The sequence below is a fragment of the Gekko japonicus genome, unplaced genomic scaffold (genome assembly GCF_001447785.1).
Source record: "Gekko japonicus isolate JY-2015 unplaced genomic scaffold, Gekko_japonicus_V1.1 scaffold1317, whole genome shotgun sequence".
Classification (NCBI taxonomy): Eukaryota; Metazoa; Chordata; class Lepidosauria; order Squamata; family Gekkonidae; genus Gekko; species Gekko japonicus.
The window spans coordinates 394772-412957 of NW_015174313.1; the positions used below are offsets into that span (position 1 = coordinate 394772).

The following is an 18186-nucleotide window of genomic DNA, read 5'->3' on the forward strand; positions in this document are numbered from 1 at the left end:
TCCAAAGGCCTGGCGGAAGAGCTCCGTCTTGCAGGCCCTGCGGAACTGAGAAAGGTCCCGCAGGGCCCAGATCTCCTCCGGGAGCTCCCTCCACCAGGTAGGAGCCGCCACCGAGAACGCCCCAGCCCTAGTCACAGCAAGTTTAGCTTCTTTCGGGCCTGGAATCTCCAGGAGATCCAGGAACATATGGAGAAAGGCGGTCCCTCAGGTAGGCTGAACCCTGGCCATTTAGGGCTTTAAAGGTCAGAACCAGCACTTTGAATCGAATCCGGTATGCTATCGGCATCCAGTGCAGCGCTTTCAGCACAGGCTGAATGTGGTCCCTCCTCGAGAGACCCATCAACAGCCTGGCTGCAGCATTCTGCACTAGCTGCAGCCTCCGAATTCGCGACAAAGGCAGCCCCATGTAAAGAGCGTTACAGTAGTCTAGCCTTGAGGTAACCGTCGCATGGATCACTGTGGCCAGGTCCTCAGGGCTGAGATAGGGGACCAACTGCCGAGCCAGTCGAAGATGGTAGAAGGCCGCCCTGGCAGTGGTTGCAACCTGGGCCTCCATTGTTAATGAAGAGTCCAGGCGCACCCCCAAACTCCGAACCTCCGACGATGGCACCAAAGGCGCCCCATCGAAGGTCAGGAGAGGGAGCCCCAATCCCACGCCGGTCCGACCCAGGCCCAGGACCTCCGTCTTTTCCGGGTTTAGTTTCAACCGGCTCAGCCTGAGCCAACCAGCCACAGCCTGTAGCGCCCGATGTAGGTCATCAGGAGAAGAGCCCGACCGGCCGCCCAACATCAGATAGAGCTGGGTGTCATCAGCATACTGGTGACAACCCAGCCCACACCTCCGAGCAATCTGGGCAAGGGGGCGCATGTAGATGTTAAACAACATTGGGGACAACACGGCCCCCTGTGGCACCCCACACTCCAGGGGGTGCCTCCAGGACCGCTGATCCCCTATCGCAACCCTTTGTCCCCAAATTACAATTGTAATTACAATTACAATTAAGGAAAGAGAAAGAAGTTCAGCATACTTCTTAGTGGTCAGGGACCTACACACCTTCGGGACCACCTCTCTCAATATGTCCCTGGAAGAGCATCATGCTCCAGCAATAAGAATCTGCTTGAGGTCCCTGGCCCGAAAAAGGTCTGGCTGTCCACAACTAGGGCCAGGGCTTTCTGCCAGAAAATATCCAGGCCCTATGGGATTTACTACCTTTTCGTAGGGTTCTGCCAGGCCTTTGGATGAGGACAGTGACCGTTGGCACTCTCAAACCCCCCTACTCAGCCCTCCGCACACCCTTCATCCAGGGGACGGGTGGGAACAGAAATTTCTCATCATGTTAGACAATGAAATCGTATTGCTCGAGAAACGTATTGTTTTTAGTCGTTTTTAATCTTATGTCATGGATTATTTATTGTTTTTATTTTGATGTAAACTGCCCTGAGCCCTGCCTGCAGGGAAGGGCGGCCTAGCAAGTTGAACTTAATAAATAATAAATAAAACCTCTCGTAACATGACTGAGCATCATGAGCATCGTGATTCCAACCCATACAGTCAACTGACACACCGGAAAGAAGTAAATCATTCCAGCAGGTCCCTACCAGGTATCTTTAAAATTTTTAAATTAGAAAGGGGTCAGAGCTTCGTGCTTCTCTAATGGAGTCCTATTTACATTTAACTAGGTACTGCCACATGAGGAACACCTTTTTTTTCTTTCCACCATCTGAGGCACCCAAGAGCACTGCTAAATCACACACTGTGTAAAAACCAAGAGAGCACTCTTCTGAATGAAGACCTCAAGAAAGACTACCAAGTTCTTCTCCCTTCCACTGTATAGAACAGTCTCCTGAGGAAGGTTAAGCTGAGAGATGGTGACGGGACCAAGTTCTCTCAAGTGAGGATTTGGAACCCAGGTCTCATCCTTTGAAACGCAACACCCTCATCATTGCTCCCCCACAGGCTTCTCTCCTTTTTTAAGATAGATCTTTAAAAATCAGAGGTCATTTCGGGGGGGATCGCGGGGATCGCAGTTTCCCCGGGTGAGGTATGGGGGGCCGGGGCACATGACGAAGCCCCGCCCCCTGCTTCCAGCCGCCCTGCTTCCGGCCCTCATTCAGCCAGGAGGAGGCAGGAGAAGACGGAGGGTAAGTTGCTTCCTCCCTGCCTCTCCCCACCCCTGCCTGCCTGAGGCCAGGGAGGGCCTTCGCGGGGCTTCCTTGCACTCCCGCGGGCCTTGCAGGTCCACCGCCAGGCCCCTCATGGGGCTCGGCAGTGGAGTTGCAAGGCCGGCGGCAGCGGCCGGGACCATTGGGGGCGGGGTGTGTGGCCTTATGACACACTTCCAGTGATGTCAGGGGGTGTGGCATATGCTAATGAGTTATGCTAATGAGTTCCCCTAGCTCTTTTTCTACGAAACGACCCCTGTTAAAAATATACATGCGCACACAGTCTCCGAGGATACTTACGTGTCATTTTTTCCAATAAAGCCCATAACAAGAACATGACTTCTCAGCATGATGGGTTCGGGGCATGGAATTTGTGCAACATGTAACCTGAAAGAAAAAGCCAGAAACGGCTGTTATCCAACAAGATAATGCCAAGAAAAAAGTTACACGTTAAAACAGAATTGGCAAAACTGTCTTAGAAATAACAAAACGTCTGTTTGTAGGCTTCCCCCCACCCCCTTCCTTCTTCTTAAGGAATGTCTTTCGTATGACAATATTTACTTAGGTTAAGCGCTATAAAACTCCAGTGCATAATCTCAAAGTGAACACAAGAGGTTTTTAATTCCTCAAAAAATACCTGACAGAAGAGGAACCTCCTTCTCTTGAAACTGTTACAACTAGAGATCGTATGTAGGAGGGACTGGGTGCCTTCGACTGCCAAGCAACTGTTGACAATCAGATTAGTTAGACCAGAACTATCTACGGTGAGGAAGAAGTGTGAGGAATCCAGTTCTTTCACTTGTTTTCTTCCAGCTTCTCTTCAATTTGCCATAACTGCCTGAGGTAAAAACTGCCAGGCTAGAGTACCCCCTGTCCTGGGACTGAAGAATACACTTGGATGGGGCAGCCAACCACTCCCCCCCTCTTTTCTGAAGAAGCATGAAATGTGAATTCGATAAATCACCACTTATGTTTTAACTAACTTACATTTGACAATAGGAATAAGGGTTTAACGCACAGCCTAACATTTATTGTATAAAGCCAAAGGCCACTACAATCAGGACACACAAAGGGACATCAACAGCTGTGGCAAAATAAGAACAGAATAATGTCCAAAACAGGTGAGCACCTTTGCTAGATAACAGTTAAAATAGTTCAGCATTTAGACACTGCTCTGTCCTGTATTTTCCTGGCTGCCAAGATAAATTGTGCCACTCAATACAAAACATACCAATCTGAATTGGAAAGAAGGAAACTGATCTGAATTGGAAAGAAAGAAACTTAAGTTTCTCCATCACAGGAGAAGAACTGGTACCCTTTAAAATCTCAGCAAGAAATTTACTTTAAGGCTCTATATACAAACGGTGAAACAAAACACAGGGTGCGGTCAGACGGGCCATTTAGTCCGCTTTCGGCCCGCCTCAGAAACGGATTTTATCTGTGCGATCACACGGTCAACATCTGTCTCCCGTCCCCAGCTGTTGCTTTCCGGCTCAAAACCACTTTAACCCGGAGTATTTTGATACCAGGTCCCCAAGTGGTGTTTTCCTGATTCTCTGGTTCCAGCCGCATTTTTCTGACGTCTGATCGCTCCTCCAGTGTCCAGCCACTTCCGGTTTAAACTCCCTCCCCACTCAAAAGCTGCCTGAGACTTCCACTTTTCGCCCGCCATTTTTTTTAAAGCATTGGCAGTGTACACATAGGCGGAGGTCCACCACCGCGTTATTAAAAACAATGTTTAAACGGTGCCTAGTTTTAGCAGATGAGTTTGGGATCTCACGGAGGCCATTTTCAGAGTAAACGTTTAAAGGGAAGTGTTACAGCAATCAGGTTGAAAAGGAAATAGCTGTTCTGCGCACGTGCGAAAATTTTAGTTCTACAGATGGCTGCCACACTTGTGGACGGCGGGGAGCGATGTGGCTGCGTAGCGATCCAGACCACCCACCTCACAGGGTGTCTGTTGTGGGGAGGGGAAGGGAAAGGAGTTTGTAAGCCGCTCTGACACTCCCTTGGGTAGTGAAGGGCGGGGTATACATCCAATCTCTTCTTCTTCCTAGCAGGCCAGTAGCCAGGATTTTGTGGCTTGCAGGGCAATTTTTTTTTCTGATGGGGCTGAAGTTCTCAGTGCAGAAAGAAAAGCCATTTAGCCAATAGAAAGCTGTTAGCAGGATAGATCTCTAGACTGCAAGCTGTTGACCACTTTAGATGACAGTTCTCAGCTGCTGCAAGTTAATCACTTCTGCCAGCCTAAGCAACAATTCTGATAACAAGCTGGTAGGTGGGGGTGATGACTTCTATAGTCAAGAAAGCTAACAGGCAGAAAAACCTCTCTTAAATGAGCCCAGTCTCTTGACACAGCGTTAGAAGAGCTCCTACAGGTGACCCACTCCAACCCCCTTGCTCAGTTCGGGAATTAATCAGCTACAGCACCCCACTCTGCTTAAAGGAGCACACACCTTTAAAAATGCTTTTAAATTGTGGGGCTGTGCCTTTAAGAAAGAGGGCAGAGCCCCCAAAAGCCCCACCATCGCTACGGGCCTGCCTCCTGGCACTGAGATTTAGAGGTTTAGTACCTCTGACCATGGAGGTTCCCCCTCAGTCATCATGGCTAATAGCCACTGATAGATCTATCCTCCATTAATCTAATCCCCTTTTAAAAGTGTCTATTCCTGTGGCCATCACTACATCCTCTGGCAGCAAATTCCATATTTTAATCACTTGCTGTGTAAAGCAGTATTTCCTTTTTAAAAATTCTTTTTTTCTAAAGACACAAATAAAGCAGTATTTCCTTTTGTCCATCCTGAACCTACTGCCCATCGGCTTCATGGGATGACCTGGAGTGCTGGTATTTTGGGAGAGAGAGAGAGAAAGTTCTCTTTGTCAACTCTCTCTACCCCGTGCATAATTGTATAAACCTCTATCATGTCCTCCCCTTAGTCATCTCTTCTCTAAACTGAAAAGTCCCAGACTCCTCAGCCTTTCCTCATAGAGAAGGGGCTCCAACCAGCTAATCCTCTTCTGTACTTTTTCCTGCTCTGCGATGCCCTTTTTGAGATAGGGCAACCAGAACGGTACATACGCCAGTTGTCTATCACAACTAAAGAAGAAGAGTCGGTTTTATACCCCGCCCTTCACTACCCAAAGAAGTCTCAGAGCAGCTTACGATCTCCTTCCCTTCCTCTCGCCACAACAGACACCCTGTGAGGTAGGTGGGGCTGTGGGAGAGACAACCTGTGAGGTAGGTGAGAGAGCTGTGACTGACCCAAGGTCACCCAGCTGGCTTCATGTGGAAGAGTGGGGGAATCAAACTCAGTTCTCCCAGATTACAGTCCACCACTCTTAACCACTGCACCAAACTGGTTCTGCAGGGAATTCACAAAATACAGGATCCTGGCTTGGGGATTTGCAATACGATTTGCTCACAACCTGGAGAAAACAATGTCTCGTCCTTTTAGCAGAGGTTTAACATATAAGAAATGGGTAGATGAAACTTTTCATGGCACAGAAGTGAACAGCATCACCTGGTAAATAACATCCCATTAAGCCTCTGTTTAAGGGGCAGGACATTTTTTTCCTCCATGATATTGGTAACAGTTTAGACAATGAACACTTGGTCTCTTCAGACACTGCAGTTTGAAGATACAAAGTTCCAGAAAGAAGTGACCAAGTGTTTACTACAAAATGGAGTGCGGGAACAAAGTCTGTGGCAAAAAAAAGAAAAGAAGGGGGTACCTTGTTAAATTCCTCATTTCTTTTTCTGCCCACGTCTTGACCATTTTTCTAGGATTTCCTTTACAGTATCCACGGCGAAACCTAGAAAAACACAAGGTGATAGCATGGAATTATTAAAACCCAGCATGGACTTTTGTTTTTGAGGTAAAATTCAAAGAAGACTGAATGAGGAAGTGCACAACCCTAGATTCAAAATAGGAAAAAGCATCCTCCATCTCACCTGAATTCTCCACTCACGTATTTATCCCGGTCTTTAAACATCAGAATTGAAGTTTTATATATCTTTATTGCCCTGTTCTCTCCATTTGCTGTGCTGGCATGATACACGTTAGCCTAGTAAATTGCAAGAAAGAACAAAGGAAGATCAATGCAACGACAAGAGTACTTTTGTATAAGAGAAAGGGCGAGAAAAGAGTTTCTGAAACCACAGGATCCAGCGAGGCTCTGCTACACAGAGCTGACTGGCAGAATGTGAAACAGAGTGAAGCAGATGCCTACTGTCAGCTACCCACGGCAGACCACCAAGTAAACCATCTTGGTTTCACCATCTGCCTTACCTGCAAAAACCAACAGGTAGCCAAATGTCAATTATGCCACAAAACATGGCTGATGGGCTGCCTGGCTTGGCATGTCATCAGTTGTGAATGCTTACTTCCAGAGGTCACCCATGCTCAGCCATTTTGTTAATGTTTTTGGCAGGAAATCCCTTCCCAAGCATTTAAGCCACAAGCAGAAGGCAGGGGGAGAATAACTTTAATAGTTCTGTCCTCACTGCTGCCACGTGCTGGTAAGCCCTTCGTCTGAGTGTCCTAAACTGGTGTATGTGGAACAGGATTCCAATCCAGATTTAGGCACAGAACTTGCCCCTTAGTATAGCACGGTTTCCTTACTGCACTGAACAGGTTGACAGATGGTGGCATCACCACCACAGTATACAAGTCCAGGTAATTCTTTCAGTGCACAAGCAGGGGCAGGAAGAAAGACAAAAAAAACAGAGTCCTGAAGACAGCATAATTGTAGCTACCTGAGTGTTTCTAATGACTGGACAAATGGGGTTGAGAACTACAGAAAGTCAGATGGTTAACACCTTCTCTCTGCGGTTCAACACAGGATCCCTTTCCAGCTTTTATGAATTTGGGTAAGAACAATATTAAAATTATGTGCACCCTGACATACAATCAGGCTTGATAATAACTTAGTAAGGTGAATTATTTTTGCAGACAAAAAAAAAGGGGGAAAAAAGATAATCCTACTGTGTTTTAAGTGCCGTCAAGTCACATGGCGACCCTATGAATTAATATCCTCCAAAATGTTCTAATCGTTAACAGCCATTCTCAGGTCTTGCAAACTGAGGGCCCTGGCTTCTTTGATGGAATCAATCCATCTCATGTTGGATCTTACTGCCTTCAACTTTTCCTAGCATCATTGTCTTTTCCAGTGAGTCTTTGTCTTCTCAAAACGTGACAAAAATACGATAGCCTCAGTTTTGTTATTTCAGCTTCTAGGGAGAGTTCAGCCTTGATTTGGTCCAGAACACACTTATTTGACCTTCTGGTAGTCCACGGTACTCATAAAACTCTCCTCCAACACCACAGTTCAAATACTTCTGGAGAGGAATATCAGCAATTCATAAAACGTACAAAATATATCCAGTCTGTAAATAGCCACTTACACTGGAGCCTTTAGCAAGGAAGAAACTTCACCTTGGGAGGAGGCAGAGAAGCTTTTATAAGACTAAAGAAAAGTACCTTAAAAAAAAAAGAAGCTAGTACCAAAAATGCCTAACACAGATGTTTAGGCAGGCAGGGTAATGCCTGCGAGATCTCCAAAGCCAGACGGTGGGCCAAATAGGAACACCAGCAGTTAGGAAGTGAGGGCTAGCTATACACAGGGAGCTGCCTTGTATTGATCAGACCACTGGGCCCATGAAAGGCAGCATTGTCTACTGAGACTGGCAGCATATCTCTCCAGCATCTTTCACATAACCTGTGACCGAATCCTTAACTGGAGCTGCCAAGGATTGAACCTCAGACCTTCTGTACACCAAGTAGATAATCTGCCACTGAGCCATGGTCCTTCCCCATAATTCTGCTGCATGTCCCAGGACAAGCAGAATAGACTGTACAAAATAAACAGAACACATATAATCATATCATAGAATGTTAGAGTTGGAAGGTACCTTGCAGGTAATCTAGTCCAACTCCATGAACTCTGCAGGAGCATATCCGAATGATAGCCCTACAACATACCTGAAAGATGGTCGTCCAGCCTCCGCTTGAAAACATCCAGCAAAGGAGCATCCACCACCTCCCGAGGCAGTCTGTTCCACTGCTCAACCACTCTGATAGTTAGGAAGTTTCTCCTGATATTTAGCCGGTATCGACTCCCTTGTAATTTCCACCCATTAGATCTAGTCTTGCAATCCGGAGCAAGACAGAATAGATCTGCTCCATCTTCTATATGACAGCCCTTCAAATACTTGAAGACTGCATATAATTGTTTAGCTGCATAATAAAATTCCATTTTTGATTCCCCCCCCCTTCTTCTGAAGCACAAAGTACCAACAACTCTGGTTATACCATAAACTGTGCACAGAGTTTCTGAAGCATTCCAGTCCCAGAGAAGACCAATTTAGCATTTACATTAAGAGATGCTGACCAATACACAAAACCTCTTGTTGACTGTTTGAATCCTGACCAACCAATTCAATCTACATAGATTTGTGTATGTGTAATGGTTATAATTTTGAAGAGAAATAACACAATTAGTTTTTAAATGATGCATGTATATGGGACAGGAAGCACAATATTTTAAGAAGCAATCTACATCCTCTCCCACAGGAGGAACTGCTTCTTTTAGGACAGCACTTGCCACTGGCAGGTTTTCTATTTAGCTACATGATGGATGCCGGATGGAAAAAGAAGGTCTTCTATATCGCTTATCGAAATTCAAGAGAGGAAGCTTGCCGGAGCCCTTCAGAAGAACGACTCCCAGAGGCCATGTGACAGCACTGCTGATTCTGTGAACTTGGGCAGATCATGAAGAGGGAGGGCAGGAAGGGTTGCGTCAGTGCTTAGTTCTTGTGGCCCTTTCTTACATGCCCAGGGAAAGGCTAATCGCCATTTTGGGGTCAGGAAGCCATTTTTCTCCAGGCCAGTTTGGCTGGGGATCCTGGATAGTCTTTTTTTTTTGGGGGGGGGCCTCTCTTCTGGGTATAGAGCAGGGGTCACTGGGGGTGTGGGGGATGGGTATGTGAATCTCCTGCATTGTGCAGGGGGTTGGAATAGATGACCCTGGAGGTGCCTTCCAACTCTATGATTTTAGGTAAGGCCAGCATTGAGAGGGCCCCCTTTCTGTCTGCCACAGATTCTCCCCCCACCCTCCACCAAAGTGCTGGCACCACCAATAAGGTTTCATGAGCAGATCTTAACTGGCAAGTGGGCTGACACAGGTGAAACGGTCTTTCAGACATGCGGGTCCCGGGCTGCAAGGGGCTTTCAGGGTTAAACACAGCACCCTGAATTGAATTCACAGCATCTTGTTAGACAGACTCCACGCTGCAGTCCTACTGACGGCGACACTGACCTCCTTCCCTGTGCTGATGCAGCCGTTGATCTCTGATATCACACCTCTTGTTAGCATCTTGAACAGAATCATTCGGGTTCTGGGGTCCAATACCTTGAGGAGGGGGGAAGGGCAAAAATTACGTTATAAGGAGTTTCTGGAAATAGGATAAATCACTTCCAAGCTCAAAACCCAATGGGAAGGGCTACAAGCGGAACCGGTTTTGTTGGAAAAATCAATACAAATTCATTCATCAAGTCCTCTCCAAACCATTAACTTTAGGTAGCACTCTGCCTGCCAGCAGACAATTCTAATGTACCTCTCAGTCCTGGGGCTTAGTTTATGCAGGGCTTCACTGTAGTCTGACCAGCCCTCCATATAAGAGTAAAGCCTAACACAGCAATCATAGAACAAGCTTTTATAAGCCAGAGTTCCTGCTGTCAGAGCCACAGTGTGGAAAGTTTCTAGAAGAAGAGATTGGATTTATACCCCACCCTTCACTACCCAAGGGAGTCTCAGAGCGGCTTACAAACTCCTTTCCCTTCCCCTCCCCACAAAAGACACCCTGTGAGGTAGGTGGGGCTGAGAGAGCTCTGACAGAAACTGCTCTTTTTCAAGAACAGCTCTTATCAGAACTACGGCTTGCCCAAGGTCATCTAACAGGTGCGAGTGAAGGATTTGGTGGCACGGGAGAAGGGGACAGGCATGGTCAGTGCCTCCTGGACAAGCATACCCACCAACGGAGTCCAAGGAGAGAGCTCCTGAGACACTGGCAGGGCTGCTGGGGTGTTGCCTGAGTCCAGTGCTTCTGCCCAAGCACAATCCCTGCCTCCTCCCTTCCCTTCCCCCATTTTGTCTGCAGGCACAAACACCTTCACAGGTGGATGCTGCTTTCTCTCCATCACAAAGGCCTCTAATCTAGATTAGAGTGCAGCCTGGTGGTTACAGTGTCAGACTAGAGTCTGGGGGAAGCCAGTTGACTCCCCCCTCTGCCATGGAAGACTGCTGAGTGACCTTGGGCCAGTCACAGACTCCTAGCCTTCCTCACAGGAGGACTGTTACGAGGATGAAATGGGAGAAGAAGAAGAAGAGATTGGATTTATACCCCACCCTTCACTTGAAGTCTCAGAGCGGCTTACAATCTCCTTTCCCTTCCCTTCCCCACAATAGACACCCTATAAGTAGGTGGGGGTGAGAGAGCTCTGAGAGAACTTGTAACTGATCCAAGGTCACACCAGCAGCTGCATGTGGAGGAGCGGGGAATCAAACCCGGTTCTCCCAGATTAGAGTCTGCGCCCTTAACCAGTACACCAAACTGGCTCTCAGTGAGCTGCTCACTAAGTGAGCTGCTCTGGGTTCCCAGGGAAGAGGAAGGTGGGGTATAACACATAAAAATTAAGCTAACTAAATGGTGTACTGTGTAGTGTTTCGTATTAAGGTTCTAACCCTCAACACACTTCCTAGGGAATAAATCTTGCTGATCTCAGAAGTAAATTGCAGCAGTTTAATATGGTTAGGATCACATTGTTAGTCTCATGCTGTAAATCTCCTTTTTAAGGACGAGGACTATGACAATGATTTTTAATAACCTGCAAGACTCACTTGTTCTACAGTTGCTCTGTCCGACTTATCTTTCACCCGGTACCTAGGGGAAGCAGGATGCGACAGACTAATTAGGGTAGTACTGAAATATAAATATATCAGGACTTAATAGGGAAGGGTTGATACTGTCAGTAACATGCATGCAGTTTGGGTAGAAGACCACATTTAGAACAATAAATCTGAACATTATGATTAACACAGACTTCAGTAATATCCCTATTCATATAAGTTGTGCTTTGTTCTTTCAAGAACTTTTCCATCTTGGTTCTTCAGGAAAGAAGTCTTCTGTGAAGACAGGGAAGATCATACAAACCTAAGAAAAATGAAACTGAAGACTTGTCCAGGGAGGGGCTGAGACATCCTCTCCTCTAAACAGGTGCCATTTGGGGTGCCTTTCATCAGCTTTGACTGGTTAGCCAGCTGTGACTGTTCCTGGGCAGGAAAGATCTTGACACTGTGGTGCGTGCCCCTGTTCACATCTGGAATAGATTGCTGCAATGCACTTGACATGGGGTTGGCCTTGAAGACTGTCTGGAAGTTACAGTTGGTACAGAATGCTGCACCCCGAATGCAGACTGGAATGGGTCACAGGGACCGTATCAATCCAGTCGTTCCATCTACAGTGGCTCCCAATTCAAGGTGCAATAAAATGCAGCAGTGTTCATCAGGGTGGGTAGACAAAGTTTGGAAACTCACAGAAAACGTCACAGAGGGCTCCTCTGGAACATGACTACTGGTTTTAAAATCTGCTTACCGAGAAGCAAAGTCTTCTACCTTTCCTCTAAATATACCAATACATCATACAAGGGTTCCAATTGTCTAAAAACATAACATAACTATATTTAATATTTTAAAAATAATATATTCAAATTTCAAGAGGAACACTGCAGACTTTGGTAAGGCCAATCAATTCTCAGAAGTTCTGGGGGGAAAAACCTTTACAAAAAGTAATATCACTTACATCTCCGCTTCTCTTTGCCTTGATTTCTCTGTAACTTTGTTTATAACAGAATCCGCAAAATATAGCTTGTCTAAAGAAAAACAAACATAAAAGGAACTGATAGTCAAGACATTCCCCCCAGCCTCATGCCCCAGTTTAAGACCAGCTTCAAACAATGCAGTCTGAAAACACGCAAACTGTCCTTTAATAGATACAAGTCCATGGGGGGGAAAGGCATCTGGAAAAAAAAAATCAGCCTGAACTGGACAGCCCAGGCTAACCTGATCTCATTAGAGTTCAGAAGCTAATCAGGGTCAGCCCTGGACAGTATTTAGACGGGAGACCACTGAGGAATACCAGCACCATGACGTGGAAGCAGGCGTCGCTGTTACTCTCTTGTCTTGAAAACCCTATGAGGTCCTCACAAATCAGGTGCAACTTGATGGCGATAAACAAATAAATAAAAATCAGTCTGCCTCATATAAGTGAACTGATGAAGAGAGATCTGACTCATGAAAGCTTACACTGGAATAAACTGCATTAGTCTTCAAAGTGACACTGGGGCTTCTGCTTTATTTTGCTGATATGGGCTAAAAGGGCTACCAATCTGGAACTCTAATACACGTTTATACTACATTCAGATTCTTTAGCATCACACAGACCACTATTCCCTTGTATACCTACACTATGTGTTCCTCTTTGGTTGCTGTTAAATTTGTTTACTTGCCACATAAATGCTTTGACATTTGAATACCATGGAAAACTAGGCAAAGGCTTACTAGCCCCCACCCAATTCTCTTCTAACATTTATATACTTGTATACAGAAAAGGGGAGGTCTTTGATCTCCTTAGTACCAGTCTGGAGGAGAGGAGGATGAGGGGGGACATGACAGCTCTCTTTAAGTATCTGAAAGGCTGTCACTTAGAGGAGGGGAGGGAGCTGCTCCTATTAGCAGCAGAAGACAGGACTCGCAATAATGGGTTTAACTTACAGGCAGAAAGATACCAGCTGGATATTAGGAAATTAGGGAGGGTTGTTTTTTGTTTTTTTTTTACAGTAAGTAGTTCAGCAGTGGAATTGGCTGGTGAGCTCCCCTTCACTGGCAGTCTTCAAGCAGTGGCTGGATGAACACTTGTTATGGATGCGTTAGGCTGATCCTGCATTGAGCAGGGGGTTGGACTAGGTGGCCTGTAGGACCCCTTCCCACTCTATGCTTCTACCTGTCTGCAAAATGCATGCTTGCAAGCCAGTCCCTGATGTATATGTGGCCAGGGTTGCCAACTGGCCAGAATACCGCCCCCCACCCCCCAAATCCACATGACTTGTTCCAGTACGTTTAACAGAGGTCACCTATGCATCGGCAAGCTGGGGAAACTTTTAACAGTTATCACCTGTTAACTGCTACAAACGACTGTTAAAGGACTGCTAGTTTTTATGGCTTGTTTTACTGATGATCATTCTTATATTGTTCTCTCTTTTTTTTTGCATCGTTTTTATTTTGTGAGTCGTATCCAGCAGGTCTCTGATGAGGTAGCATATGTGTTTTCTAAATACAAACAATAATAGACAAAAGGGGCCAGTTCAACAGTTGACAGCTTTACTTGTAGTCTCCCCAGATCAATCCCAAATACCCCACTGTTTGCGCCCTAATATCAAAGGCCCCATCAAGCCCACCAAACAGTGGATGTGGGTTTGGGAGAATAGCCGCCAGATCCGTTTTTGCATTGCTGCTCCTCCTTCCCCTGGATTCAGAGGCACAAAGCAGAATCAATTAACTCCAGCTTTCTAACCTGCTGCAGTCCGTCACCCTGCATGATCCACCTGTACCCAAGACTCCTCGCTCTGAATCGCTGGGAGTGTGAAAGCTTCATGTTCTGCTGCTGCTAAACACACTGAGGAGCAGTTAAGGGATGCAGGCGGGACAGAAACAGAGGAAGGAAAAAAGACTACAAGATGAAAAGGGGGGGTTAACAAGAGAGAGGTTGCAGAAGAACCAGAGAGGGGGAAGAGATGAGCAAAAGGAAGCACAGAAAGCACTTTGAGTTCTGTGCGATGTAGAGAGAAAACAACGGGGCAGCTGAGAAATAGGGCTATGCAGAGATCTGTGGCTGGGGAAACAGAAAAGGGAAGGCAATGGAGTGCAGAAAAGAGGAGCGCAGAAAGAACAGAGAAGTATTGTGAGATGCAGGCTGAACATGGTTTGGTACAGAGCAGGGGTGGCCAAACTGCAGCTCAGGAGCCACAAGCAGCTTTTTCACACATATTGTGTGGCTCCCAGCAGGGCGGCAGGGGAAGCGAAAGGGAAGCATGCCTCCCCAGTTGTTCTTCCCTTCCCCTGCCGGTGTTCCCCTCCCTGGGTAGGCTTGAGATTTTTTTTGGGGGGGGGGAGAGCAGAGAAAGAAAGCAACTTTAACTTTAAATGCCTTCGCCAAGCCAAGCCAGCCAGCATGGCAGCGTGGGGGTTAAAGTTGCTTTCTTTCCACCTCTCTCTTGCCCTCATCTATTGACTTTCTTTCCACTTTCTTTCTTTCTCTCTCTCGTTCTCCCCTCCCTCCCTGTCTAAAGTTAAATATCATTACTGATATCTGTTTTTACCCCTTTTGTTTTTGTTTTTGGTAGTCTCATTTAATGTTAATAAAAATCAAAGTTGCATATTTTCCGGTAAAAACGTATGGGTCATATTTGTTCATGTCTTGTGGCTCTCAGACATGTGACGTTTATTCTATGTGGCTCTTACGTTAAGCAAGTTTGGCCACCCCGGTATAGAGAAAAGAAAACAGGATGGAGAACTAACAGAGAGGGGAGTTCAAAGAGACCTGCATCGGTGGAGAGAGAGACAAAATAGTATGTCATGGGGGCCAAAGAGATAAAGGAGATTAACTAAGAACGGTTTATGGAGAAAATAGTGAGTACATAACTGAAAAAAAGTATCTGCATGTGTGATAAGTGTTTAAGTTAGGAACGTAGTCCTCTTGTGTCAGTAAAAACAGGATGATTTCAGTTGTGTGTCCTTGCAAAAATTGTATCTGATTGCAAATGTATTGTAAGAGGCGAAAAAAGTAACACAAAAACATCTTTTCAATGGAGATGAACAAACTGAGTAGACTCAGTTCAAAGATCATTCACACTGCCATTATTTTGAAGCCAATACTTTTTCAGCACACACCCAAACAGTAACTCAGTCTGCCCTGCTTCAACTAATTTCCAATAATTCTTCAAAAATATGGAACACCATTATCAGAACACATGTCGTACACCTCCCAGAACAATTCAACGCACAAACCCAATTCTACGCATTAAAAATGCACGGGGTCCTTACTGAATTCTATTCAGCTGCATCATTTGCAAAAGAAGATGAACAGGATTCGACTTACCTAAATTAATTTTATTGTCAAATTTTCTCAGCGCCTTGTCTGTAGGAGTGGACATTTTGGATGCATTGCAACTGGGCGTCTGTCTGTTTGCCTGAAACAATTTTTGGGATATCACTCAACTTCCACCCAAAGCACATATTAGTTCTGGCACAACATCATGCTTCCAGTGCTTTACCCACGGTTAAACAGTCTCAAACGCATGCTTCCAGTTCCCCATTCTTTCCTTTCTCTGGTTCAAATCCACCCCACCCACCCCAAGCTTAAAAGCCATGGCTAGCACTGACCCTAGTTAAAGCTTACGTACACCTAGGTAAGCATCAATCATGATTCAATAAGTGGAGAGGATCTGCAGAAGGGCAAAGGGAGAGTGCCCATGCGAGGTCCTTCAGTCATACTCAGGAAACATTACCACCCAGCCTAGTTCAAAGAAGCAACAGACTCCTTGACCGGATTCAATAAGTGACTGCAAAAGGCCGACTGAGCAGAAGGAGGAGGAGATTGGATTTATACCCCACCTGTCACTTGGAGTCTTAGAGTCCCTTATAATCTCATTTCCCTTCTCCTCCCCACAACAGACACCTTGTGAGGTAGGTGGGGCTGAGAGAGCTCTTGAGAGAACTTGTGACTGACCCAAGGTCACATCAGCAGCTGTATGGGGAGGAGTGGAGAATCACACCCGGTTCTCCCAGATTAGAGGCCATGCTCTTAACCACTACACCAAACTAGCTCTCATTAGAAAGGTAGCAGAAATTAAGTGGCACTCCTAAATTTTAGAGGACTAAGCTGCGGTGGCTGAAGTGGTTAAGACGCTGAACTGCATGCTGTGGAAGGTTGGTAGTTCAGCAGTTCAAGACCCGGGTGCCGCATGACGGAGTGAGCGCTCGTCTCTAGTTCCAGCTCCTGCCAACCTAGCAGTTCGAAAGCAAGAAATTGCAAGTAGATAAATAGGTACCACTTCAGTGGGAAGGTAACAGCATTCCGTGCGCCTTGGTGTTTAGTCATGCCGGCCACATGACCACGGAAACATCTTCGGACAGCGCTGGCTCTTCGGCTTTGAAACGGAGATGAGCACCGCAACCCTAGAGTCGGATTCGACTGGCTTTTGAGCAAGGGAACCTTTACCTTTAAGCATACATACAATATACAGATATCTGCTGAAGTAATAAATACGAAATATTGCTATGAAAGCTCATGCTGTAGTAAAGCAGTTAAATTGTCACAGTACTTTGCAGCTGTTACAAAAAAAAAAAAAGCGCCCCTGGATCCTTTATTCAATTACATGCTCTCCCACTGCACAACAGATGACTCCCGTCAAATCATTTTTAAGACCCAAACCAAGATATCCACTGATGAAGCTAGGATTTAAACTGATGACCAGAGACTGAGCAAAACACTTAAGATCCAAGCCATCAGTTCCACACTGTACCTGTGTGTTTCTCCCTCCATGAATGAGGTTTCCCTTTGTGACTTTCCCCATCATATCGTCCCAGTCCCAATCATCTTCATCGTCTTCACCACTGTCGTCAAATTCGTCCACGTATGCTTCCACGTACAAACGCGACGGCTGCATTTTAATTATTTCTTTCTCTTTCTGGATGACTTCAGTCTGGGACTGCTCACTTTTTTAAAAAATAAAAAGAACACATATAAGAAGGTCTGAATTAGCTCACCAAGCAATGCACCTTGCGAGTCAGCAACATACTACGTTCTGCTCTCTCAATACTTAATCTGTCCTGCATTGACAAAGAAGCATCAGATCACTGACGGTCTTCTATTGCAGGGGTCCCCAGCTTTCTTGAGCCTGTGGGCACCCTTGGAATTCTGACACAGGGTGGTGGGCACAACCACGAAATGTCATGGAGTGAGACTGCATAACTCTAATAGTGACTCCTCGACATTTCAGGCAAAAGCTCTGCTTAAGACGATGCCTTTTTAAATCAGCATATTAAGATCCTTCTGCTGGAATGGCAGCAGCTGCCAAAGCAACTTTTCAAACATCTGCACTGTCAATTAGATCTCCAATGGCCAATCAGAAGCCCTGCTGGGTAAAAGCCCCATCTGGCTCCACCCACTTTCTAAAAACACTTGGTGGGCATCAAGAAACCCCTGTTTTTTCTCTAAATGAGTTGCAACAAGGCTGTTTATAATATTTTTAACCAATCTATTGGGCCAGAGGCACTCTCCTCCTCCCCAAAAAGGGCGTACAAGAAATCCAGGAAGAATTAAGAATGTTTAATTACCAAGTATTTGAGAATGTGCGCAGATAAATGAGCCTATACATAAATATACTTGCCACAATTGACTTTTGGCAAAGCCAGATCAATCCATGACATTATCAGAACAAGAAGAAGGGAAGGAAACTGGGACAAAGATAATTGCTTTTTTATGTAAACACTGCACTAGGATTTTCTAATTCTCTCCGCTTTCCAAAAGAGCCTGCCCAGAAAGCTAATTAAAGTTCACAAAATAAAAAATACGGAAGGGAGGATGGGGGGGAGGTAATGGAGGAAGAGCACTGCTTTGTATTTAGATATTCCCCCAAAATCATCTTGACAGCTGATTTTGTATTACCTGTCAGAAGATTCTGCATCATCAAATTGTCCTGGAACTATATGGCTCATAATTTCTTCCCTGAAATTCATTATTGCTGGTAGGTGGTCTCCAGTGCGCACAACCTGTTCCGTCTTCTCTGTTTCCTATGTGACATATTTATGGGAAGAATAATAAGGTAGCATCAGTCTATCAACATAGGCCCCGGTCTCACCGGCCGGATAACGCGGGGGGGGGGGGGGGGGTAGCAAATTCGTCGG

General features: G+C 45.8%; 1 protein-coding gene across 1 annotated transcript in view; it reads right to left on the reverse strand.

Moving 5' to 3' along the window:
• The window catches only part of RIOK1 (RIO kinase 1), a 35723-nt gene extending 17658 nt beyond the window's left edge, over positions 1 to 18065 (reverse strand). The window contains exons 1-9 of the mRNA XM_015424151.1: positions 17948 to 18065; positions 16803 to 16995; positions 15377 to 15467; positions 12023 to 12092; positions 11062 to 11104; positions 9481 to 9573; positions 6116 to 6228; positions 5896 to 5976; positions 2464 to 2550 (exon numbers count right to left, since the gene is read on the reverse strand). Coding sequence (XP_015279637.1) covers positions 2464 to 2550; positions 5896 to 5976; positions 6116 to 6228; positions 9481 to 9573; positions 11062 to 11104; positions 12023 to 12092; positions 15377 to 15467; positions 16803 to 16995; positions 17948 to 18018 — 842 coding nt within the window. The 5' untranslated portion in view covers positions 18019 to 18065. The remainder of the gene's footprint in view (positions 1 to 2463; positions 2551 to 5895; positions 5977 to 6115; positions 6229 to 9480; positions 9574 to 11061; positions 11105 to 12022; positions 12093 to 15376; positions 15468 to 16802; positions 16996 to 17947) is intronic.
• Positions 18066 to 18186: the final 121 nt, after the last annotated feature.